This window comes from Myxine glutinosa, chromosome 3, assembly GCF_964187855.1.
Source record: "Myxine glutinosa chromosome 3, kmMyxGlut1.1, whole genome shotgun sequence".
NCBI classification, from domain to species: domain Eukaryota; kingdom Metazoa; phylum Chordata; class Myxini; order Myxiniformes; family Myxinidae; genus Myxine; species Myxine glutinosa.
Window position 1 is genome coordinate 60,943,483 of NC_136263.1, and position 26,901 is coordinate 60,970,383.

At 42.5% G+C, this 26,901-nt stretch overlaps 1 protein-coding gene across 1 annotated transcript in view; it reads right to left on the bottom strand.

The window, feature by feature from the left end:
• LOC137416134 (zinc finger Y-chromosomal protein 1) overlaps nucleotides 1–26,901 on the bottom strand; it is a 76,280-nt gene that overhangs the window by 21,745 nt on the left and 27,634 nt on the right. The window contains exons 8-10 of the mRNA XM_078774081.1: nucleotides 17,154–17,405; nucleotides 16,791–16,954; nucleotides 6,279–6,449 (exon numbers count right to left, since the gene is read on the bottom strand). Coding sequence (XP_078630207.1) covers nucleotides 6,279–6,449; nucleotides 16,791–16,954; nucleotides 17,154–17,405 — 587 coding nt within the window. The remainder of the gene's footprint in view (nucleotides 1–6,278; nucleotides 6,450–16,790; nucleotides 16,955–17,153; nucleotides 17,406–26,901) is intronic.

Consider the following 26,901-nt stretch of genomic DNA (forward strand, 5'->3'; position numbering starts at 1 on the left):
CTGATATTTGTGATTTATTTCAAACAAACTGTATTTCCCATCTACACGGGCATGTATTCCTATTAACGTAAAGTACATAAATTGTGTGGATTACATCATTTGTGGATGTGATCAATTGCCAGTAACAATCTTATATAACTGAATGTGCAGGCGCAGCATGTAACTCAATATGTCGAAATGTCACACACATCCATGCCCGTGGGATTCCCGCATGGATGTGTATGGCGAATTTTAAATATATGTCGACTGTTATTTTAGGCGGTGTATTTTCGTTTATCATCATGGCGCGATTTAAAAAAATATATCTCTGCATTTTCCTCTCCAATACCTCCTCACACTTTACACACACACCGGCCCATGTTTACATATACACACACACACACATATACACCCACACACATATACACCCACACACATATACACATACACACACACGTACATCGACACACATGCACACACACACACACACACACACACACACACACACACACACACACACACACACACACACACACACACACACACGTACAGACACATATACACATATGCACATATGCAAATATGTATACACATATACACATATATACACATATATACATCTCCACACACACACACACACACACACACACACACACACACACAAAAACAGACACACACACGTACAGACACATATACACACAAACACACACACACAGACATGTATATACACATACAACAACAACATGCATTTTAAGGCCATTTTCCCTGCTAGAGCGGGGGTTAGCCTACATACACATACACACACATATATACACACACACACATATTCACGCGCACGCGCACACACACACACACACACACGTACACACACGTACACATGTCCCACATGTATATATCCCACATCCCACATGTATATACATGTTTAAAGTGTACGTGCCCTTCCCCCCTCCCCCGCCCGGCAACGCTGGGTACTTCTGCTGGTAACGAATAAAATAAAAACGAAGAAATAGGTGGAATTGGCTGAAATTCGCTCGGTGAATTCACGCGGTGTATTCGGTTCGGCTCGGTTCACTCGGTTTAAAGAAAAAGCGATAATGTCGACATGTTGCTGTCTGTGTCATGTTGGGCGGTGTATGATACTCGTTGGCTGTTGGGCGGTGTATGATACTTGTTGGCTGTTGGGCGGTGTTGTGCGGTGATATGGTGTATTTTAAAAAATATATCTCTGCATTTTCCCGCGTTGGTGACACCGAGTCGTTCTTCATCGATCGTCTCATTCATTTTGGAAATGGAAGTTTCCACGCAACGCATGAATTGTCACGATCCTCAAGAGGAATTTGTCTCGTAATCATCAAATGATAAATGGCAAGTAAATTATATTGTGGAAAATTAAAGATTTCAAATAAACCTATTTAAAGTGTATGCGCACAAAAACGAAGAAATATCTCTCGGTAATTTCCTGAAACATATTTTACTTCCGGCTAATATGTTGAATGAAATAAAAACGAAGAAATATATGTCGGCATCATTGTTGACGTTTTTGTGACGACTATCATCAAACGAAATAGTAATATATCATAACGGAAAAGCAAAAGCGAATTTTTAATATATATCGACACATTGCCGGCGGTGTCATGTTGGGCGGTGTATGATACACCATGACGCGATTTTAAAAAATATATCTCTGCATTTTCCCGCGTGTGTGGATTGTTCTCAATTATTGCTGACACCAAGTCTAAAAGTAAAACCATCGATAAAAATGAAATCATATGGTGAGTTAGATTGGAGATAAAGGCGTGAGAGAGACTCAATGGCCTTGAAGTTACAGGCCTTTGAGAATTCATTTCGTTCTATAAACGGCAACTTTCATCGGATTTTCTTCCCGTTTTTTTTCAACCGAGTCTAAAACTATGTTAGCGACTGTGAAAAATGAAATGATTTATCGAATTTGATTTGAAATAAAACTGGGGGAGAGCAAGACACCACGGGCCTACAAAACAGGACTCAAAGCTATGCGAGTTAATAAAATGGTGGATATTTGTTTATAGCCACTCCCAGAATGGGTGGAGCTATGGGTGGAGCTACTCTGCAAACCGAGTAAGCCACACCCCGGACAGACACCCAACAGATAGACAGACAGACAGACAGACAGAATCATCTACGGCTATTATAATATAGATATCTACTATATAAGAGAGCCGTTGGTCTGTCTGTCTCTGTGTTGCCATTTTTCTCAGATATGGCAAACGGATCTTTGTCAAACTTTCAGAGGTTCATCAGTGAGTGCTTTGGAGTGCTTTGGAGTGCTTTGGACAAAATAAAAAGTTCGTTTTATTGGATTTAAAAAAATTCGATCCAGTGTCTAAGCCTTTTTAATTAATGACAGTTATATGCAAGTACCCATTCGCATAAATAAATACAAAACAATTACCAGACATTTGAACACAAATAAATGACTGGAAGCAGTCGAAGTTGGCGGTAAAGCTTCTTCTTTATCATACTGAACTCGGAAATAAACATTCAGCAGCATATATTCAACGAAAAGGTAAAATGATGATTTGACATTTGTGATGGATTCAGATTTGGATGCAATTGCTTTTCCATTATATTTTCCCTCATTTCAAATACTAGGGCATGCCCGTACTATATCTATATCTAAAATTATATCCCCCCCCTCTATTTACATGAAATGGTTTGGTCCAAAGCGAACGGCTTGCGAGTGGTGACAATCCCCCCCCTCTATTTACATGCAATGGTTTGGTCCAAAGCGAACGGCTTCCGGAGTTTGGTAAAGAAATCGCCATCGCGTGCACAAACGCGCAGGAAAGCGAATGAATCGCAAATTCGTTTTTATTAGTTGTAAAACATAGTTTAACGCCAACATAGTTTGCAAACGTGAAATAAATGAATACGCTCTCAAAAGTGCCATCCGAGGCAGAGTGTGCCCGCCACGTTCGGCACACGCGATCGTTCGCTGCTCTCTGATTGGTTGAATCGTTTTTTGGACATAGCTCGGTAAGTAATTGTCCGATTAATATGAAACCTTGAAAAGGCACATCCTCGGGTCCCCAGCAATATACCTGGCAAGTTAAAAGTATATCGGACCTGTGGTTGTCGAGAAACAGCGGTCACAGACAAACAAACGTACAGACAGAGATTACTGGAATTATAGATAGATGTCAATGTTTCTTTTTCGCTTGAGCAACACCAGCTATAAACGCTTATATACTTTGCTTGGGGTACAAATACAAATACAACTTTGTGGGGGCGGGGTGGGGGGGGGGGGAGTAACATAGGCTATGTGGCTGTGGCCTCATGTGCAGGGGTGTGGGGGACCGGGAGTGGGGCGTAAATTCTTTATGTAAATGTGTACCGTGTAGCGCCACCTGGTGATGGTGGCAGAGGGTATTATAATTTCCTTTTTACCTGGGCAACACTGAGGTTAAAGCACTCTTTGCATGGGTACATTTTTCTTCCTTCCCTTCCCCCCTCTACCCCAAAACGGAGGGGCCTGTCAAAGCCCCCCTCCCCCTAAAAGATGTGTATGTAGTATATCTTTCCCCTCCATCTCCCCTCACCTTTCATTCCTCTCCCCCTACTCCCTTCCTCACCCTTCCTCTCCTGCCCACTCCCCCCTCTCCCCGGCAATGCCGGGTACTCCTGTTAGTAAAGATATATGATAGATTGGGGAGGTGGGGATTATACATTATAAAACATTATAAAGGAAAAAGACATGTCCAACTACAAAGTAACAAGATCTACTCTGCTAATATAATAATAAACAAGCAATAGCGAGCTTCCTCAGGCCAATAGACCCCAAGCCTCGGCATGTATCGGCTCTTATTCCCGAGGTGTTGTAATTTGGTTCTGCTCACGTGCCAGAGTGAGAGTTCAATTGAGGAGTGTTTTCATTTTGCCAAATCTTAAGCAACAAATGCCAATTGCATCATTCATGGCCTGCTCTTCTCTTTTTATTATTTACTTGTGATCTGGTATTGTACGTGTAGGCTGTATGGGTGAGTGAGTGTGTGGTCCTCGTTTTTGTGTTTCTAGGGCAGGAACATGGCTGGGTTCATGTCCGGGTTGGACTTAGGGATTTGTAGGTTGCGTGATTGGTGGAGTTTCCGTTGGATGTTGTACATGCGTGGGCGTGGTGTTGGGGATCGAGCGTTGTTTTCTGCTCATCTTGCCCAGCTGTTTGCACCATCAGTTTTGACATGCGTATCAGAGGTGTTGAGTTTATTGTGTGGGTATGTCCACAGTCTACTTAGTTAGACCACCCTCTTGGCTCTTGTCATGCCATGTTTCTCGAATTGACGACTCGTTTGTTGATCGTCATGTCTAGAACATGGGTCACATCCAAGTCAAATTTGTGGTCAGATTGCAGGCAATGATGCGCTGTGGCCGACTCTGTCACCTTCCCAAGCTTAATTGCTCTGTCATGTTCATCTAGCCTTTGTATTCTTTCCAGTTTCACCAATGCATAATTGGTCCCAGTCACTGCACGATGAATGGTAAACTACTCCTGATTTGTCACCAGTTGATACCCCGGATCTGCTCTTGCTTGTTACCTCCACCACCGAAGGTGACGGAGGTCGTTTTAACGTGTCTCTGTCTGAGCAGGATATCTCAAAAAGTTATGAATGGATTCAGACGAAACTTGGTGGACAGGTTGCATGTGCAGCACAGATGAATTGATTCGATTTTGGTGAAGATCCGGATACGAGAGTTTATTTATTTATTTATCAAGTGATTCTTCACCATTGAGAGACAGCGACAAAAACTATATATAGCATGATATTTTAAAATGTTATGGTTAGGCTATGACAAAACTTGATGGGCGAGTTAGGTCGGTGACAAAAACAAGCAGATTCGATTTTGGTTAAGGTCTGAATGCAGATCCAGCCAATCAGTGGGATACAAAACGTAAACTGATCAGCCTGGCGAAGGTATGTGCTCTATCCAGTGCCGTTCTACTTTATTACTAGATCAGCAGAATAGATTTAGTTTACCCCGCACATGCGAAGCGAAAAGCAATTGGTTAACTTTGTCTGTCTATCTGTCAATAAACATCAGTTTATGATCAAGGATCAATTTTATTTCAATTGAATGGTATATTTTGAATATGAATCGAAAAACTACTTTGAAATTCGTTTTTCCTGAAATTTTCATTTTTTGAGAAATGTCTGTGACTGGTATGCATGTGCTCCTGAATCGCTGGACATAATGAATTGAAAACTGGTGGTTGTAATCGAGGTGTGTACATGAATCCTTTCAATTGTTAAAGACAAATTAATTCTACCAGAAGTGGGAATGTTATGGAACAGGTTCTTTTGTTGAATTGAAGTTTGAAAAGAAAAGATTAATTGGTTTCTTTACATAAAAAAAACGTCATTAAACTCAAATTGCAATTTCATTTGAAAAACGTTTTTACATTAATATTCAAAAATAAATTGCATTCGAAAACGGTTAAACGTTTGTATTTCAATGTTTTGGTCACAGTTGAACCAATAGTTCCTTCATACCATTTTCTATTTTATGTTATAGAAATGCAATTAATATAAAAGCAAGTGCTTGATGACGACTTATTTTAAGGTGGGCTGGCAGGATAGCCGAGAGTCATGCACACACGCCTTTAAGTTGCCTCGCCTGCTTTTGAATCTCGACCGGGTTATAAGCTGTCACCTTGATTTTTCGCATGCATGCGAAGCATCGGTGTGTGTGCTGTCCATCGGAAGGACATTAAGCCGGAGGACCAATCAGCCATCACATGGTTGTTGGTGTATGTTAAATGTGTCTTTCGTAAAAGGGAGATGAGGTATTGCTAGCAGCCTTAAAAAAAAATACAATTTCCTGCCTAAAACTACAGCTTGAAAGTTGTTTTGTCTTCTTGGATATCACTGGACAGGAGGTTACACTGCTTGCTATCTCAGTGTGTGGTGTTGTCTGGGCGGCAGCAGCTCCTACACTATAAACAAATTCATGTTCCCCTGCTGTTCATATGTCACATGTGAATGACCGTCTTTGGCTACAAAGAACAACCATCATATATTTGAAGACAAACGATCAATTACACCTCAACAATTGCAAGGTAACGCTCGTCTGTCACATGTTGTTGATGTCACGAGTCAGCTTCATCTCAGTGTAGCAACAGGACTTTGAGTCCATTATGAGTCTTATGTGCCAAATCCAGTTACATAGAGGTTCTACATCCCTTGCTACAGAATAAAACTCACTAACATAAACTTGTGAATGTGAAAAGGAGAAGGTTAGGCGAAAGTGATGGGAGTCAGTGTCACCTGACATCGATGGGGGAAATTTCGGGTGTGGATCGAGACGATGTGTCGTTTGAGGTCAGAGGAGTTAGATGAGCGATGAGTGCAGTGTGGGCAGTGGTATTCTCGCTCCGCGCCATGTAGCACCACATGCCTGCGCAGCTCCGATAGGCATGAAAATGCAACCCCACAAACCTGCATACCCAGTAACAATGCTAGGGTAACTGCATCGGTTACGAGTGCTTTTGTAGAGTCAATGTGATGGGTTCCACAGATTCCCGCTTCCACATGTAAATTAAATCAGTTGCACCAAACCTAACCCGAAGTATAATCTACCTGAACAGAGTCAAGTATTTATCATCAATTTCCTTTGGTTTATAATAACATTGCAACAATTCATATGTGCATTTTACAATCCCTTTCAAACTGAAACTTTAGATCATATGTTAGGAAACAATCAATAGATATTGCCATTCTGTATTTATCAAAACCTTTGACTTCTAGGTTTTCTCATTTTGCAGTTGCTTTTTTTTTGGTTTGTTTTAGACTGAACTTCATGGAAGAGCAAGAAACCAAAATGGAGAAAAGGTGACGAGGTTTCATTGGGGTGGTGGGGAACTGGCAGACATCCTAGATCTACACCGGATAAACAGATCATGGATAAGCAGGGGAAAGTGAAATGAGATGATGATGATGATGATTATTAGTACAGGGTCCGTCAGGGAGGTGTGACGATTTTCAGAAAACTCGCACAGTTATTTTTAGTCGAATTTCAATTTTTGTTTTAAAAAAAGACTACATATACAATGCCATTTAATACACTGTAACAAAGACATTTTAAAAATGTAATTCATGTTTGAATTGGGTATAACAATGCAAGTGGGGGGTCTAGCGCATGCGTGATGGCTGTTGGTTACTCGTTGTTAGGCGCCATTTCAGTAGCCATGGAGCTGTGGACGATTGAACATCGCGTCTTTGTTGTTGAGACGTTTATTCAAACGGGTAGTTCGGTGGTGCTTACACAGCACAGATTTCGTACTCACTTCAATGTTGGTCGACGTGGCGCCGTTCCGTCTCGAAACACAATATTGAAGTGAGTAAAAAAACTTCAGGACAACTGGATCTGTGAGGCCGGGAGCAGCTCGGGGAGGTGATCGAACCGTTAGGACCCCGGAAAACATCGAAAGGGTTCGACAAGCTGTGGAGGCCAGCCCTCGTCGGTCAGCGGTACGGCACGCTCGCGCTCTACGGATGTCAGACAGATCAGTTCGTCGAATTTTGCACTTGGACCTTCATTATCACGCGTACAAAATCATGGTGGTTCAAGAACTGCAGCAGAATGATTTCGTACGGCGGTTTACGTTCGCAGAAAGAATGCTGGAACTGCTGAGGGATGCTGCTGTGCTGAGAAATGCTGGAACTTTTCCACGCGTCTGCAAGAATGCTTGGACAAGAACGGCCGCCATTTAGATGATGTCATTTTTCAAACATGAATTACATTTTTTAAATGTCTTTGTTACAGTGTATTACATGGCATTATATAAGTAGTCTTTAAAAAAAAAAAAAATTGAAATTCGACTAAAAATAACTGTGTACGAGTTTTCTGAAAATCGTCACACCTCCCTGACGGACCCTGTATAATGATGACGATGATGATGTGACTACTTTGAAAAACTGCTCCAAGATGATAAGATATCTCAAGAATGTTCCACAGATGAGAGAAAAGAGGAACAAAATAAAGAAGGTCGACACTAAGCCCAGAGAGCATACAGTCAAGGAGTGGCAGATTAAGGAAATTATGGTTGGGAAAAGTCCACTTAAAAGCCAGTGGAATAAAAAGCAGCCGCCAATCTTTCTTTAGTGGGAGAAGAACAAGCCCCGAGATATGGCATAATCTTTACTCGTATCAATGATACAATGGGCTTTTTGATCCCACAGCATTCCAGCATAAAAGTTGAGATGCTGGTGCCCAATGCCAAAGTGGAGAGAGACATATTCTACTACAAAAGCCCAGTCTCCAGGAAGCCAATATTAGGAATTTAGGAAATTCATAGCATAATAGAATATTGTACCCAAATGGCACTTAGCCTTGGTTGCCACTACAAAAATACATGTTTCACCTTAGCCAAGTTAATAGATAAAGGGGCAGACCTAGTTCAAGAGAATAATTTTCCTTTCAAGGAAGGTTGTTGATGCCAATCCGAGGGCGAGATGAACAATCCTCTCAGAGACAAGTTGAGGCAATGTAGAGCACCATGCGGATGAATTGTGGCACTTGTGATAAACAATCAGGAACAAGCAGTTTGGCAAGTCAAGTTACATCCTGCTTCTCGAGGACAATGCATCACCTAACACAGCCCAGGTTGCAGTGACTCGAGCGAGCAAATGAGGATTTGAACAAATTTCCCATCAAACCTATTCATCATATTTGGCTCACTAAGATTTCTATCTATGGTCAAAGTTTGAGGAAAAGCATGAATGATCATGACGACGACAACAACGATGATGATGATGATGATGATGATGATGATGTTGAACCAGTGGTTGAAGAGCTTCTGGAGGTCTTCTCCAAAATGGGAATGATAACACCACATGCAACAACGCTGAACCCAGTGTATTTAACTTGAGGGGCAGTATGTTGAAAGATCAACAGTAAAAAGCAAATTGTGTTTTCTGTCAAGCTAGAAACCCTCCTGAATGCCCCTCATACACCAATAGGCCCAACTCTGAAGTCCTGCTTTCTTTCTTTTTTACATTAGTGGAAGCTATTTCATGAGCCTTAAGCCAAGCAGAAAAAGGATATATTTTTGGGAACCACAGGATATTGTTGCGGTTTTCCGAAGCCCGTTCCCTTACAAAGGGGAGATTAAGCCCCTTTTTCTCCTTGGGTCTTCGAACCGCGAGACTGAGTCGCCACTTCCGGGCAGACGTGGAAAAGGGTCTCAGGACAATTTTGCACGTACCTTGAGTACCCACGCCGCAGCGGCAGCGGGGATCGAGTCTCGCATGAACCATGCGTAATGGAGTACACCCGAGCGGATGGCGTACCACGTGACCCGTGCTGTTACCTTGGTATTGAACCCGATTAGAGCGATCTAATTCGTACCATGCTAAGCCAATGATGGAAAACACAAGACGGTCGAATCAGAAGGAAGAACAGATTTATTTAACTATTTACAATGATTTGGTCGAAGAAGAGACACAGGGCAGTCTTAATCAGTCTTACTTATTTTCCCAGACAATGGGCCCACTTACACACACAGGGAGATGGAGGAAGAATATTCGCGCGCCGAACGCGCCTGCTTCGGTCGCTCCAAGAACAGCTCACCCGGCGTGGCCCTCTGGCGGTCACAGCACGTATCCCGGCGAAGGCAGGCAGGCGGGAAAATCCTCGCGGCGCGTATATCGGCAAAGGCAGGCAGAAGAAAATACACGCGTCTGTGGCCCGGCGCGGGTCGTCTTTACAGCGCGATTAATACTGCGCAGAGCGCGGGGAGCAGGGCAAAGTTCGTATACACGGAGTTATTCAGTTCCTCCAATATGACTCGACACAACGCAATCTCACACGCGTACCCTCACAACTCAGATTCGTAACTCTTCTCACCCGAACTGCTCTGGCTCTCTGACTCCTCGGGGATCTGACTCCAGCTCAACTGAGAACTCGCGTATTCTCACGCGGGGGGGGGGGGGGGGGGGCTCTGGGCACAGGGTTATATGGCCCCGTCCTAGCCCGAATCGAATGTTCCAAACCCCGCCTTTTGCTGCAGTGGTAAGTCACTCCCCTCGAGCCCTGATTGGCGGCTCGCGCTTACCGTTGGCTCCTCCTCCGCCTTCCTTCGGCCTTGGTCGACTTGGTCAGGCCTGCCTCGTGGCATTTCGCGCCAAAACCAAAAGCATCGAGGCATCGTAAGGGGACCTAATTCTCATTATCCTACTCAACGCAAAACTAACAGGAAAGGTCCGCTTACATTTACTAAGAAATAACTGAGCTTAAACGAGGCTATATGTTGTAGTGTAACTAACTAGGAGGGGAAATTAACCTTTATTATAAAACCACAAAACCGCAACAATATATTGAAAGGGAGGCGAGGTGTTTGATAGGTGGTAGAGTGGATGAAAATTAGCTGTGAGCATCAAGCTTGCAAATTTTTACACTGACAATAGCTCAGAAGCTGCACTTTGCCAATAATTTAATGTGTACCCATACCGCACATTCCCTCATCCCTACTACTCCTTTCTCCCCATCCCCCCATACTTTCCTCAAAATGTTTAGACATATGTATATAATTCGAAAAAGCACATGCTCAAGCCCACACACATGCACGCACGCACGCACGCACACCTGGGCCTTGTGGAGCTGTGTATGGTCTTTTGACACAAGCTCGGCTGTGTGGATCGGGGGAACGAGCACCGTGCGCCATATGGAAGCCTACGGAGGCTGTAAGCTACAGGGATGTATGAGCAGGTGAGCAAGCTTGACTCAGATGCAGTGAAGAAGGAAGACGAAGTATTCATCACTTTGAGAGTGTCTGGACAGGACAGTTGGGAGCTTCACGTCAAAGTGAGAATGACAACGCAGCTGAAGAAGCTGAAAGAATATTACTGCCAAAGCCAGAATGTTCCTCAACAATCACTCTGGTTCAAGTATGAAGAGAAGAAGATTTTCGACCATGATACACCAAAAGAGTTGGAAATGGAAGATGGTGGGTGATGTGATCCTGGTGCAAGACAAACACAAAATGGCATTGAGATGCGAGCGGCTTGCCTCACCAGCTCTCTCGTCAGTTCCCCCACGCACAACTGCTGAAGGATATCTGTGGACTTCGGTCTTGGTGACAGATGAGAGAATCATTGAGAGAGGATGCACGAGTACGAGCACGAGTCGTGGAGCGTGCGCCCGAGTGGGATCGCAAAGCGAAAATCAGTCTCCGGTCTATGAATCGGCCTCGGCTTGCGGCCTTTGAATGATGTTGCAAGGCGGACTGAGTTACCGACATGACTGCCGGGACCTCAGGTAGTTTGTGAGCCTATGCCATTGCGGCGAACAGAGGGAAAAGCAGACATCAAGAGAGACGAAGGTGGTCTGTTGCCATTTGAATCGGTGATGCGAGGCGGGCCGAACTGCCGAAAAACAAGGTACACTGCCGTGTGAATTGCGTACAGACCTGGACTCTTGCGCAGGATATTTGGAGGACCTGGAGGGGAGGGGTCTTCAGCGGAGAGGGGGAGGGCGTCGGCGTTGAGAAGGGGAGGGATTGTGAGTGGAGAAGGAAACGTGAATGCACGCAAAGCATTGCTAGCACCAGGTCTGATAGTTTGAGAAGGTGGTTTGTGAACAGACGTGTCTCCAATGAACCAAGGAAAACTCCGGATGCCAGAAGCGAAGGTTTGAATTGAGATGGGAGGGGCTGTGAATGGAGAAGTGAACGTGAATGCACGTGAAGCACCGCCAACACTAGGTTTGATAGATTGAGACGACACTATGTGAACAGACGTGGCTCCGATAAGCCACGGGAAAATCCGGATGCCAGATGTGAAGGTATGAAGGGGTATAGGAGTTGCGGGGTCATGGCTAAGGTACCCACTGGGATGTGGAGACGGGGAATGACATGTAATGTGCATGGCTCTGTGATGGGTGGGTCATGGCGGCACTGCGAGGTGGACCATGGTAATATGTTGATCGAGGTGCCGAGAAATTCCGGGGTATCAACCCTGATGGCAGACGTAAGTCCTGGCAATTAAGGTGAGAGTAAAGCGAGCGGAATGCAATGCGGTGTAACTCATGCACATTCCAGACTCTTGGTCGAGCTGCACAGTAGGTCACGGGGGGAAAGGGGTGGGGCTTCAGTATAACGGGAGTAGGTGATGAAGGAAGACGGGGCACAGGAAAATGACGGATAATCTTGTGTTGATAAAAAAAAGAAAAATATCTCAAGCAAAGAGTCACAGGCCTCCTATAGGGGAAACCCTATGTCTGTGCGGCCACTCTAAGCAGCAGGAAAGTGCACTGTAAAAAATAATGACTGCACCTTCTCAAGCGAGGAAAAACATCACCTTGCGAAGAGACATGATTATTCCCCCCTTAATAAAATTGAGAAGATCTTTACAACAATTAAAAGATATCTAGATAAAGATAGAATATAAGAGATTACATCTAGGGCAAGGCAACAAGTGGCAAGAGAGATTAGAGTGAGGGGAGCAAAGTGCTCGCTTGAAGGTGAAGACAGAGAGAGGAGGACTTTGGCCGAGATGGTATGAGAGAAAGTTTTGACTGTGCAAATCGATGGGGGACCAAACCCCGACATCGAGCCAAACCAAAGGCCACGAAGAAAGTGTGTGGCAAAAGGAAAGAATGACAGTGTCCCCTTGAAAGAGAGGCAAGATCGTTTCAGAGAAAAAGACCAGATTACTCAGGCACAAACGAAGGGGAATAGAGTGGAAAAGGCAGATGGTGATGGGCAGAAAGACAAGGGAGAGCAGCAGAATGAGGGAGAGGAGGATGGTGAAGATGATGAAGAGCAGCATAGGCTGGAAGAAGAGTTAGCCAACAAAATACAAGAGATGAAATTGATAAAACTCAGAGAAAGACCAAAACTTCATCGCATAAAAAATAATAAATAAAAAAAACCGCATAAAAAATAATAAATGGACAAAAATCTTAGTGAGATGAACAAACCATTTAATTACAAAAATTATTTCAAAATCATCCACCTTGAAGGAAATCAATGTTGTGTGTTTCGCAGCGACACTATTCATTCAAGAAAATGTAACGGGCAAACAACACCAGAAAAAGAAAAAACCAGGCCATACAAATAGAAACCAAATTCCACCTTGGAGACAGAGATTAGAGACACAAAGAGAGAAACTGCGGAAAGAAAGTAGGGCAAATACAACAGTACAGGAAAGGAAACGTACACCCAAAACTAAAAAAGAGAATCCAAAGAATAAAAAACAAACACAAAATCAAAGACAAAGACCTCGAGTGATTGGGTGCTGAAAACAAACTCAAAATAGAAATGATAGCAAGGAGGATAAAACCTATGAAGAAGGAAACAATAGGAGAAAACAAAACCACATGTTTGAAAGTAACCCAAAGAGATTTTACTGTGAATTGGGGGAAAGAAAAGCAGAATGTGTCAACTCCGCCTGAAAAGAAAAACTGGAAAAATTCTGGAAAATAATTTTTGAGGATCATAAAGAACATAACATGAAAGCAGAATGGACCCCAAGCTTGGAAAAGAAGAAGCAACATCTCGAGGAAGTGCCTCCATTGATAATTATAGATGAAGAGAAAATTATAAAAACTTCAAAAGCCCAGGCCGAGATGGAATTCCAATTTTCTGGCTAAAACAACTTGATGCTCTTCACAATCACTACACCAGGACATTTAACAAACTGATCCAAGAGGAAAAGGCAGTGGATGAGTGGCTCAAAGAAGGGAATACCCTTCTCATCCCCAAATCGGAGGAAACCCAGCTTCCCCACAAATACCAGCCAATAACATTCCCACCAACCACATACAAACTGCAGACAGGAATCATCACGGAAATGATGTACCATCATCAAACACAGCAAGGAGGTTTAGAGGCAGAACAAAAGGGATGTAAGAGAGGTTGTTATGGAACAAATGATCACCGACTACTGAACAAGGCCATACTTGAAAATTGTAAAATGCGAAGAACTAAATTGTCCACCACCTGGTTAGACTATAAGAAAGCTTTTGACAGTGTCCCACATTCGTGGATGATAAAATACATGCAAATATACAAAATCAATCCACAAATAATCAAACTGATCGAGAAAGCAATGCAGCTCTGGAATACCACATTGATATTGTTACAGTTTTTAGAACCTTCACTTTGTAAAATAATAATTCTTGTAAATATCCCCCTTTGTAAAGGTTGCACCCTAGTTAGGCCATGTACAACACATAGGACACCTTAGAAACCTCTCTAGTTATTTCATTAGTCTATGTTTCAGTTAAGGATCTGTTTCCAATAGTTGAATCTGCGTTGTATTAATTAAATAAGAGTAGGCCCCAAAGTTCCTTTCAACAGCGGTGCGATGGTTTTCAATCCCGCAAGCCGCCATAAGCCACGTGGCCGAGTTGGAGAAGAAGGGGGAGGAGTCCTCAGAGCGCCAGGAACGAAGGCATGGCCCCTCAACGCACCATCAAGGGGCGAACAATGGTGAGCGCTCGCGACCAATCAGGGCCGAGGCAAGCTCACCGGTGGGCGTTTCCAAAAGGCAGGCGGCTTGATACGCGGGCGGCCAATATAAGAGCGGCCGCGGACTACTTACAAAGTCGGACCGAAGGAGAGTGACAGAGTCGAGCTACCAGAGGCAAGTCGAAGAGAGAGAGAGGGTCGGTCCGCTACCGCGACAATATTCACCGCGCTGCCTGCCGGGTTTGGCCGCGAACTGAAACGTGGACCGGAGTGGAGCGTGACCCTGGAGCCGGACCTCAACGCTGAACCACCTGCCCGAACCTCGACGCCTATCATCGGCCTGGACCCTTCTCTTCCTTCCTACCATCCCTGCCATCCCTGCCATCCCATCCTCTCGTGTAAGTGTGTTTGTTCTGTCCTGGGCGTGTTAATTAAGAGTGTTTAAGGTTTGCCCTGTGTATCTGCTTCTTCCTCTTCAACTTTATATTCTTTACCTTTCGTTTCCTCTTCTAATACTGTATAAATAAACCATATTTGTTCTTTCTTTACCCCCTTGGTTTCTTCTCATCCGATCGCTTTCGTCCTATCCCCAATTGAATATACGTGGCACGATTTGGCCAACGCTCAGGATCGGGTTAGTCTTTTGTTAACGGCCCGAGTCGCAGCTCGCTTCGCTCGGCGCATCTATTAACGCTGCGGCTCGGGTGGAAATTATCTCCTCGCTTACGGCCGGTCTTCGTACGCAGGTATTTGGGACTTCATTGACTAATGACCCTGGCTACTACTGACCGGAAGTGACGTCATAGTTTCCAGGATCGGAGACGGCCAGTGTAAAAGACAAGGGGATTAACCCCCCCCCCCCCTCCCCCTTGGTAGGGGGAGCGCCGTACTCCGAATCCGCAACAATATTAAAGCACTCAGAAGGAAATATTGAAATACCAGATGTGAAGATACGACATGGAATCTTCCAGGGAGACAATCTTTCCCCTCCTTTGTTTTGTCTGGCTCTGGACCCACTAAGTAACCTCATCAATTAACAAGGACATGGATACACCCTAACAACCAATAGAAAAACATCCAAAGGGACAGGAAAGGTGGCACATCTACTATACATGGATGATTTAAAGCTCTTCTTGCCAAATGATGAGAAATTGACAGAACAACTAAAACTAGTAAAATAAATGGTTCTCCGAGGACATTCAAATGGAATTTGGAATAGACAAGTGTGCCAAGTGCACATTTGTACAAGGCAAACCAACAAAAACAGACAACATAAAAATTTACCTTGAAACAACAATACAGCAGCTAGAAAACAAAGCATCATACAAATACCTCAGAGTAGAAGAGGTCCACAAAATACGTCACAAACAAATGTGCAAAACAATCGCCAAAGAATACCTATGTGGAACGAAGCTGATCCTGAAAACATACCTCTCCCCAAGAAACAAAATCAAAGCCATAAACCAGTTCACAGTACCAGTGTTCCAATATAGCTGCAGAATAATAAACTCACCCCAATCAGAAATCAACAGGTTTGACATCAAAACAAGAAAACTTCTTACCATCCACAAAATGTTTTACAAAACCAGGGCATCCCAAGAATGTACCTGCCGAGACGAGAGGGAGCGGCCTGATGGAACTCAACCAGGTGCACAGAGTGATCAATGTAGGACTACCTGAGTATGTGAAAGGCTCAACAGACTATCGGATGCAATTTGCAAACAAATATGAACACAACAAACCTGAAAAGGTATCCCAAACTCACTTTGCAAAGAATTTCCAAAAACAGGTGTGAATGGTAGATGCCACACAGGAAAATGAAACAGCAACAAATACAGCCCCAACAATTGCAAAAAAGACAAAATAAATATATAAAAAGAAATATCAAGTAATATACACCAACAACTGGGAGAATGACAAAAGAGCAATAAAATACAAAAAATAATTGCACAGAGTGGGGATAGACAAAGAAGGCTCACTGGAATGGCTAAGAAGACGTCAGCTCAACTGGGACGGTAAATTAATCATAATAAACGCCCAAGATCAAGGACACGACACCAATGGATTTAAAAAGATGGCGAAACTGAGCCAGACAGACAAGTGTAGATTCAGCAAGACAAAAACAGAAAGTGCTAGTCACCTGCTCTCGGGATGCAAAAAACTATCAGAACAACTTTACACACAACGGCACAACAAAATATGCAAAGTGATTCATTGGCATATCTGCAAAAAATTTAAACATCCCAGTTCCACAAAACTCATGGAAACATGAACCAGGGGCAATCATTGAAAATGAGGACGTCATGCTCCTGTATGACCTGATGATTCCATTTTGTAATGGTCCCCCTTTCTCCATTGCAAATCTCACCGTGCAGCGAAAGTTGGGCTGGTGCCTGTGCCTAGCACGAATGTGCATCTGGAGGTTGTACGCCTGTGCAGAGCGATATGTGCACAGATCACATGCATAAGGGCGTTCCCCACTGTGTGATCGCACATGTTTACGTAACTCGGAAGGATGTCGAAAACCTTTGCCTACGGACAGGAAAAGAAACAACATAGGTTTACGACACAAAGGTTGATACGTGAAAGTAGTCACAGCCTACTTAGTTTACCCACTTCCCCACCACCGCAATTAAATGAACCATAACGCCCACATACAATGAGGATCTACATGCCCTGAACATAACAATGACCACAATAATCCAAAATAACACTCACACATCTCTCTCACCACAGTGCTGGCACAAATGAGGAAGACTCTGGCTGTGCACCGTACTCAGGTGTTGGGACAAAAGGCCAGCTTCAGCCGTTTGGTAGGGACACAGTGGACAACTGTGTGGGCTGGGTGTTGGGTGCCGGGAGCCAAGCTTGACACTCGAAGATTGGTGGTGGTGGTGGAGAGCATGAGAGTGAAAGTGAGAGCGACGGGATGTTACATAAGAGCATTGTGTGCACTGGAATAGACGTTTCGAAGAGAGTAGGGCTAGGGGAGGGTATGGGAGACAGAAAGACAGGGTATTGCAGGTGGAAATGTATAACCCAGAACAGGGACAGCATTGATGGAGTGCAAGGGTAGGGATAAGTCATGAGGTATGCACACCAGCCTTGAAGCTGCTTATCCTGGGCTCGAATCACGGCCCAGCTATAAACTTGTTATTTCACAGGCAGAATGAGTCATCAACATGTATGCCAACCCTCGAATGGACGTTAAAATGGCCATCCTGTCTGCAGGCATAAGTTGGGGGACATTAAAAATCCCATGGTGTCCTTTATGAAGATAAGGCGACATATCGCTGGCACCTTGAACAAATTACAAATTCTTGCCCTAACCTAAAGAGGAAATTACATTAGTGGTACAGCCACGCCCTCAGCCAATGGTGCTACCCCACAGCCTTGTGCTGCATACGAAAGAACGGATTAGTCATGGATTTTGCAGCATGTGATTAGGTATCAAAGTATTTCACTCAATGGGTGGTTCTATTTCTTATTGGTGCACTTCTGAATATTCCAAATTGTACAATTCAAACTTTGGAAATGAGTACAATTCAAACTGTGGAAATGAGTACAATTCAAACTGTGGAAAGGAGTAAAATAATGTTAAAAGCTTGTATTTTAAAATGGTAGAAAATATCTCTTGTAGTATTCTGCAACATGGTCTTGTCATTTAACATTAGGCCACATAAATTTGGTTGCGTATAAACCAGATTCTGTCCATCAGAACATTTTATATGGCCTCGTGATCCAAGTCAGCAATACCAAAATATGTCGGTGGTGGAGCATGATTGTCTGTAGTTCATTTCAAAGCTCTCCTTGAGTTCAGCCACTGCAGGTGGAACACAATTTTATTAATAATATAATAGGTGTAAAGCTTCACCAAACAAATTTCACCCACAGTAATGAGGAAACATATCTTGACTCGTAGCATGGCACTTCATTGACAACACCATTCAGGTTTATATATCCCAAGCTGAACTCCAAAGAGCAAAACAACCTTATTTGGATGAGAGTAGATGTTTCTTGAGAAACGCTTTATGTATGGGCAAAGGTCATTCTGCACCATTTCTTATTCGGGGAACACTGTACCAACAAAAGGAATAAATAAGCTGAAGAATTAAGGTACAAAAAAAGAGAAGTACCACACAATTAAATTTCATAGTGAGGGAAAAAAGGAAAATTGTTTCTTGGTGTATACTTTTTTATAACGGTCGTTCTTCTTAATATTTGTTTTTGCAAACCTTGAAGGCTTAAACAAACAGTTGACTGTCATTAGACCAAGTTATATTAAATAAAAACAAGACCGAAAGTCTAACAGCGGTGTAGCCGGGCTTGTAAAATATTATAAACCACAAACACACATGATTAGCTTTTTAAACAGTCGCTAATGCTGCTTATAACATTAAACAAAGAAATTTGGAGGAATCCAGACATCCGTGAGGTAAGTTTTACTTACAGAACTGAGGGGAAGATCTTCTGTAATCTAGATTATACCCCACAGGGTTGGATACGTACCGTTTTGTTGGAAGAGATGCAACGCCGATGCTTTCGATATTTGATGGTCATTTTAACAATCAGTTTGTTTGTGGTTTCACACTGAATGAAAAACTAAGAGCATGGCGATTGTGATATATGACAGGTTCGACGATATGTTCAGCATGAACGGCATATAAATCAGATTGGCGGTGTGTGGAGAGTCAGCCGCCATACCGACATCAGACGTAATCACATCACCCTGTCATGTGACCAGATCCTCAGCTCTGATTGGTGTATGTTTGTGAGGGACATCCATCCATAAATACATACATACATGAGAAAGAACTGCTGAAATCTATCTATCCGGGTTCTTCACAACATCTTTGTTCCTTTCACATTTTTCTACTTTTTCATATTTCTCTCCATCCATTCTAATTCTTGTTTCTTCTTTATTTCTTTCTTTCTTTATCTATCTGTCTTGAGAGAAGTGAATTCTTGCAGAAAATTTTCTGGAAAGTTCACTTGGCTGTGCCTGGATCGATTTGAGGGTTGAGGAGTAGCAGCTCAAACCCGAATCCTATCCAGGTTCCTCCTGATGACTCCATCTTTGCTCTCTATTTCTTCTGGTTCCTCCTGATGACTCCATCTTTGCTCTTCACTTATTCTGGTTCCTTCTGATGACTCCAATGCACTATTTGGTTTTCCATTACATACAGATAGACAAACATTGTTCGAGACAGCTTTGCCCTACGGGCTATGCCGTCAAAACAAATTAGTGAGGTTTGACTGGTGCACTTTTCAGGTTGCCCGAGCAAATCATGTAAACAAGTAGTGGAGGTTGTAGATTGTGCAGAGACACTTGAAATGAAATCGTTTCACAAATTGTTTAAAATATATACTGTATATCGATAACCCTATATATACAGTCACGTGAAAAAGTAAGTACACCCAATGTAAAGTTTTGACTTTTTCAACATATTTCAACATACAGCTATTTAATCTTCATTTCAACAATATTGATAGATAAAGGTGATATAATATAACAAATATCATGAAACATTTTCATTTTGTAGTCCATTGTATAATTTAAATAAACATAAATACAAATTTCGCATGTGGAAAAAGTAAGTACACCCTTGGCTCCAATAGGTGGTATTGCCCCCTTTGGCAGAAACAACCTCAAGTAGGCGTTTCTTATAACTGCCTACCAGTCTCTGACCGACTGGGAGAAATTTTTCCCACTCCTCCATACAGAATTCTTTCAGCTGTGCGATGTTTGAGGGGTTTCTTGCATGCACAGCTCATTTCAAATCCCCCCACAACATCTCAATGGGATTTAGATCCGGGCTTTGACTTGGCCATTCCAGAACCCTCCATTTCTTTCTTTTCAGCCATTCCTTGGTGGATTTACTGGTATGTTTAGGGTCATTGTCATGTTGCAAGGTCCACCTTCGGTTGAGCTTCAACTTTCCGACAGATGGCCTCACATTATCCTCAAGCACCCTCTGGTACAATGAAGAATTCATAGTGGAGTCTATGATGGTGAGCTGCCCAGGCCCTGATGCAGCAAAGCTGCCCCAAACCATAATATTTCCACCACCATGCTTTACAGTTGGTTTCAGGTTCTTGTGGTCAAATGCTGTCTTTGGTTTTTGCGAAACATGTCTTCTGGTACTGTGGCCAAATAGCCCGACCTTTGACTCATCTGTCCAGAGCACATTGTTCCAGAAGTGCTGGTCTTTGCCTCGGTGTTCATTGGCAAAATTTAGTCTTGCCCTAATGTTCTTTCTGGACAGCAAAGGTTTCCTCCTGGCACACCTCCCATGTAGATCAAATTTGTGCAGCCTCTTTCTAATGGTAGACTCGTGCACTTTGACATCAACAGTGGCAAGAGCTCCCTGTAGGTCCCGTGATGACATTCTGGGGTTCTTAGAGACTTCTTTCAGCATCTTGCGGTCTGCTCTCGGGCTGAACTTGCTGGGGCGGCCTGGCCTGAACAAGTTGGCAATTGTTTGGAATCTTCTCCACTTGTAGATGATCTTCCGGACAGTCGAATGATTGATTTCAAATTGATTGGAGATCTTTTTAAATCCCTTCCCAGACTCGTAGGCATCTGTAACCTTCTTTCTGAAGGCCTCAGAGAGCTCTTTTGATCTAGGCATGGTGACGCCGCACACTTCAACAACAAAGTTGATTTGTTTGTGAAATAAATGTTAGCTCTTTCACGAGCTTCGATTCAGTATACAAAAAAAAAAGGAAAAAAAAAAGAAGAGCAAACCAAACTAAATGTCTGAGGTTTAAATAAGACAGGTTCCTACAAGATCCTCTCCAACGATGTTCCAATCATTTGCACCTGAGCTGGTGCACCTGATTCTAATTTTAGGTATTTGAAGTAGTGATAAATGTAGGGGTGTACTTACTTTTTCCACATGCGAAATTTGCATTTATGTTTATTTAAATTATACAATGGATTACAAAATGTAAATGTTTCATGATATTTGTTATATTATATCACCTTTATCTATCAATATTGTTGAAATGAAGATCAAATAGCTGTATGTTTAAATATGTTGAAAAAGTCAAAACTTTACATGGGGTGTACTTACTTTTTCACGTGACTGTACATATAAGGTTATTTAAAACGAAGTACACACTTTCAAAAAATTCTTTTGCAAGTACTACTGAACATAAGACAATGTACTTTATATAAATTGAAGAAAGTAAAGGGAGACATTTAAAAGTTATATTCACACCTTACAAGCTCTCGATATGACTATGTGTGACGCGGCACATATGGGAGTCATATTAAATCGTAAGGAATGACTGTCACTGGCCTTCAGGGCTTGCCGCAACTCCAACTTGCAAGGTTTCATGATTAGGCGCTTCCATAGTACACGCCAAACTGTCGTCTGTTGAATCTGCAGCTCACAATTAGCTCTGTTGATTGACGTTTTTTGGACTGTGTTGGAATGTTTCCCGAATTCACTGCACAGTCCCCTCTGAAGTCTAAGGGCCCCGGTGCTCTTTCTCTTGCAGCGACAACCTGTGCCTTCGAACTGTTTGTATCAGTCGTAGATGGACTTCCTGGTCAGCATGTTCTTTTCATGACATGTCTGAAAATATTGTTGCACACTTGTCACTGAATTTGTCTTGGCAAATTCCAGGATGCACAAAGCTTTCTCCTGTTTGCTTGCCGCCTTTTGAACATAACCCCCCCTGAAAAAACAAAAAAAACAAAAACAAAAAACAAAGATTAAACAAAAAGACAGATTACAAGGAAAAAAAAAACCAAAAGATTAAAACAAAAGACAGATTTCCATTCTATCCGTACATTAAGCATGAAAATATCAGTAGTTTTTGTAAAATTAATTTTGAAAGTGTATATCTACTTCTTTTTGAATAACCCTATATAATATAACCCTATACAGTATGCATATGTATATAAAAATAGCCCTTTAACCAACCAGTTCTGCCCTTATTATGGCTCATTAGGGAAAGTGATAAAACAGTCACAAAGTGGGTGTAACAGCGATGTGTTCATCACGGTGTTTGCCCAGGTCGGGGAATTTCAATTACCCCATATATACAGCATGGTGTTGGTGTTGCCTGGTGGTTGGCTTAGCGGTTAGGATGCCGGCTTGGGATCCTCGGATCCTGGGTTCGAATCCCGGTCGATCGCTAAATTAACACCAGGGGGGGTTGACTCAGCCTGTCATCCTTCCGAGATCGGCAAATTGAGTACCAGCTTGCTGGGATGAATGATCCCGGTGTGTACCCCGGTTTAGAATAGGTACACCGTATCCCTGCGCATCATAAGAGGCGACCAAGGGTTGGCGTCAGGAAGGGCATCCGGCCATAAAAAAAAAACATTGCCTCAAACAGGGAACCATGATTGTCATGGGACCCGCAAGGCTAACCCCCGCTTCAGCAGGGAAAATGGCCTTAAAACGATCATTCATATTCATTCATTCATTCATACAGCATACATATTTAAATTTAAGTCACTCATTAATTGGAAGCAAAGATGAAACAATTTATGTAAAGTAAAATATTTAGGAATAGAACATCATAATGCTGCTTTCAATCATTTGTCGTGTTGTAAATACTTGTAATAAGCTGAAGTCAAAGTAAAGTTTAAAATGGGAGCTGTACATATAGCAACAAGCATACATTTAAACTAAAAATTATGCAGTTCAGTATGTGAAACAGACAGGTTAAAATACAATTTCAACTACAACAACTGAACCGACACTTCACTCACTGGCTTTAATTGTGGGGAGTGTGACTGCGATACCCTGCCAGGCTCATAGAGAGCCAAAGGACATCCTGTAAGGATATGGCATCTCCGAAAAAACACCCATCAAATTTGGACTGGTCTGAGTCACACCAAAGACTGGGTGGCATCCATGGAGAGGAGAAAATTCCTGTGCAAAGAGTGTTGTCCTCTTTGCCTCAACAGTGTGGTGGCCTTTGCCTTTGCCTTTGTCCAAAGCAAAACAACCTCAGTGTTGCCCAGGTAAAAAAGAAAAATGAAATAGCCTACCGTTTCCGATATATTGAAGGAATGCACTTAAGTTTATTAAAAGTCCTTAACCACACCATATTGTGAAACTAAAAACAACAACAACAACAGGTCCCGTTTCTGATTGATTGAAGGAATGTGCTTACAATTGATCAAAAGTGCTTAACCATACCGTAAAACTTATAAACTCACTTACCATACCGTACAGTGAAACTTAACATACTGTTACATTTGTGGGGGTGGAGGATGAGTTACCATAGTACAGGTAGGATCGTATAGGTGTAGCATGGACCGTGGATGCATAGGAGACATCTCGAGGTATTAAGTAGGGAAACTGGAGCTTAAGGTTGTTTAAGTGTCTTCACATGGGGGGCCATTTGGATCAATAACAATTTGGAGCGGTGTTAAGTAGACAGGGGTTAAGGTTAGTTTTCCCCCAGTTGGTGATTGCCCCCTGTGGGTTTCCCTACGTTTTTACATTTACAAGGCCGGCCATGCAAAACGTCCATTAAATCACCACCACCACTGTCAGTGCCGGACATTGCCGATCGGCGAGGAAGCCACGCTTTAATGACGTTCACACCAAGCAAAGCCAGCAGGCCACGCCCCGAAGTTCTTCATTGGTTGTGAAGACGGGGTAATCCAATAGCGCTCGGCCCGTTGGTCGGCATGACATCAGGGTGACGTCAGAGCTATATAAATAAATATATAAATATATATATATATTTGATTGATATTGATATTTTTGATTGATCGATTGATTTTTTTTTTGATAACAAATAACAGGCATTTTAAGGCCATTTTTCCTGCTAGAGCGGGGGTTAGCCTTGCGGGCCCCCTGACAATCTTCTCTATTTTGTCCTATTTTCAATATTGATATTGATTATTGATATTGATCGATATCGATATCGATATATATATATCGATATATATATAAATATATATATATATATATATATATATATATATATATATATATATATATATATATATATATATATATACAGTCATCCCTCGCTATATCGCGGTTCACTTTTCGCGGATTCGGTACATCGCGGTTTTTTCTCGCTAGTATATGTAAAATTATATCGCGGATTTTTCGCTATATCGCGGGATTTTGCGGTATAAATGTATTTTTATATACTATTATTTTAAATATTTTTGTGGTAAAATAAGCATTTTCTAGCCTAAAAAATTAAAAAACGTAAAGAAATAAGAAAAATACAGTATTTAAAACATATTACAAGAAATAAAATACTGTACATAGTGTACAGTAGAAGGGTAGACAAAGAGTCGTGCGTATAGAAAACGCCAGTACATTCATCATCGTCATCACCTTCATCGTCATCAGTACTGCACAGCTAATTCATCATCATCTTCATCACGCAAGTTGTAGTATTGAAGAGCCGGGGCTCTTGCTTGATACGGACGAAATGACGGGCAAGACACAAACTCGTCCGAGAAGATATTTATTCTCAAAACCAACTCGGGAACACTGAAAAGCCCATTTATCGGGCTGCATTATAAAGCACAACCAGAAACCGAAAGCCACGCCTCTCAAGCGTGGCGTGCTTCGGTGAATCGGTGGTCACGTGATCAACAGGTGTAGCTGATTATACCCGCAAAGCGCGGCACGCTTTAGCGGTCACGTGACCAGCCACTCTCGCGCCGGGAATCCCCGCCGGTGACGTCACCGGCTGGAGCAAGGAGATTCTGATGCTGGTCTTGCTTGGGGAACCCATGGGTAGCTACAGTATCTTCAATGGTGAGTACCCATTAGAATTTTATATGTTGTTAAAATTACGTATGTTTAAGAGTGTAAAAAGTGTTTAAGAGTATAGGAAGTGTTTATAAGAGTATGGGAAAGGTTAATAAGAGTGTGGGGAGTTCATAATGCTTTAAAATATATATAAAAAAAATATATATATATGGTCGCTACTTCGCGGATTTTCGTTTATCGCGGGGGGTTCTGGAACGTAACCCCCGCGATAAACGAGGGTTCACTGTATATATATATCGATATATATATATATATATATATATATATATATATATGAATATGAATGTTCGTTTTAAGGCCATTTTCCCCGCTAGAGCAGGGGTTAGCCTTGCGGGCCCCATGACAGTCATGGTTCCCTGTTTGAGGCAATGTTTTTATGGCCGGATGCCCTTCCTGACGCCAACTCTTGGTCGCCTCTTACGATGCGCAGGGATACTGTGTACCTTTTCTAAATCGGGGTACACACCGTGATCATTCATCCCAGCAAGCTGGTACTCAATTTGCCGACCTCGGAAGGATGACAGGCTGAGTCAACCCCCCTGGCGTTAATTCAGCGATCGATCGGGATTCGAACCCAGGATCCTCGGATCCCAAGCCGGCACCCTAACCGCTAAGCCAACACCAGGCATATATATATATATATATATATATATATATATATATATATATATATATATATATATATATACAGTCACGTGAAAAAGTAAGTACACCCCATGTAAAGTTTTGACTTTTTCAACATATTTCAACATACAGCTATTTGATCTTCATTTCAACAATATTGACAGATAAAGGTGATTTAATACAACAAATATCATGAAACATTTACATTTTGTAGTCCATTGTATAATTTAAATAAACATAAATGCAAATTTCGCATGTGGAAAAAGTAAGTACACCCCTACATTTATCACTACTTCAAATACCTAAAATTCGAATCAAGTGCACCAGCTGAGGTGCAAATGATTAGAACATCGTTAGAGGGGATCTTGGAGGAACCTGTTTTATTTAAACCTCAGACATTTCGTTTGGCTTGCTCTTTGTTGTTGAATTGTGCAGCGTCACCATGCCTAGATCAAAAGAGCTCTCTGAGGCCTTCAGAAAGAAGGTTATAGATGCTTACGAGTCTGGGAAGAGATTTAAAAAGATCTCCAAGCAATTTGAAATCAATCATTCGACTGTCCGGAAGTTCATCTACAAGTGGAGAAGATTCCAAACAACTGCCACCTTCTTCAGGCCAGGCCGCCCCAGCAAGGTCAGCCCGAGAGCAGAGCGCAAGATGCTGGAAGAAGTCTCTAAGAACCCCAGAATGTCATCACGGGACCTACAGGTAGCTCTTGCCACTGTTGATGTCAAAGTGCACGAGTCAACCATTAGAAAGAGGCTGCACAAATTTGATCTACATGGGAGGTGTGCCAGGAGGAAACCTTTGCTCTCCAGAAAGAACATCAGGGCAAGACTAAAGTTTGCCAATGAACACCTAGGCAAAGACCAGCACTTCTGGAAAAATGTGCTCTGGACAGATGAGTCAAAGGTAGAGCTATTTGGCCACAGTACCAGAAGACATGTTTGGCAAAAACCAAAGACAGCATTTGACCACAAGAACCTGATACCAACTGTAAAGCATGGTGGTGGAAATATTATGGTTTGGGGCAGCTTTGCTGCATCAGGGCCTGGGCAGCTCACCATCATATAATCCACTATGAA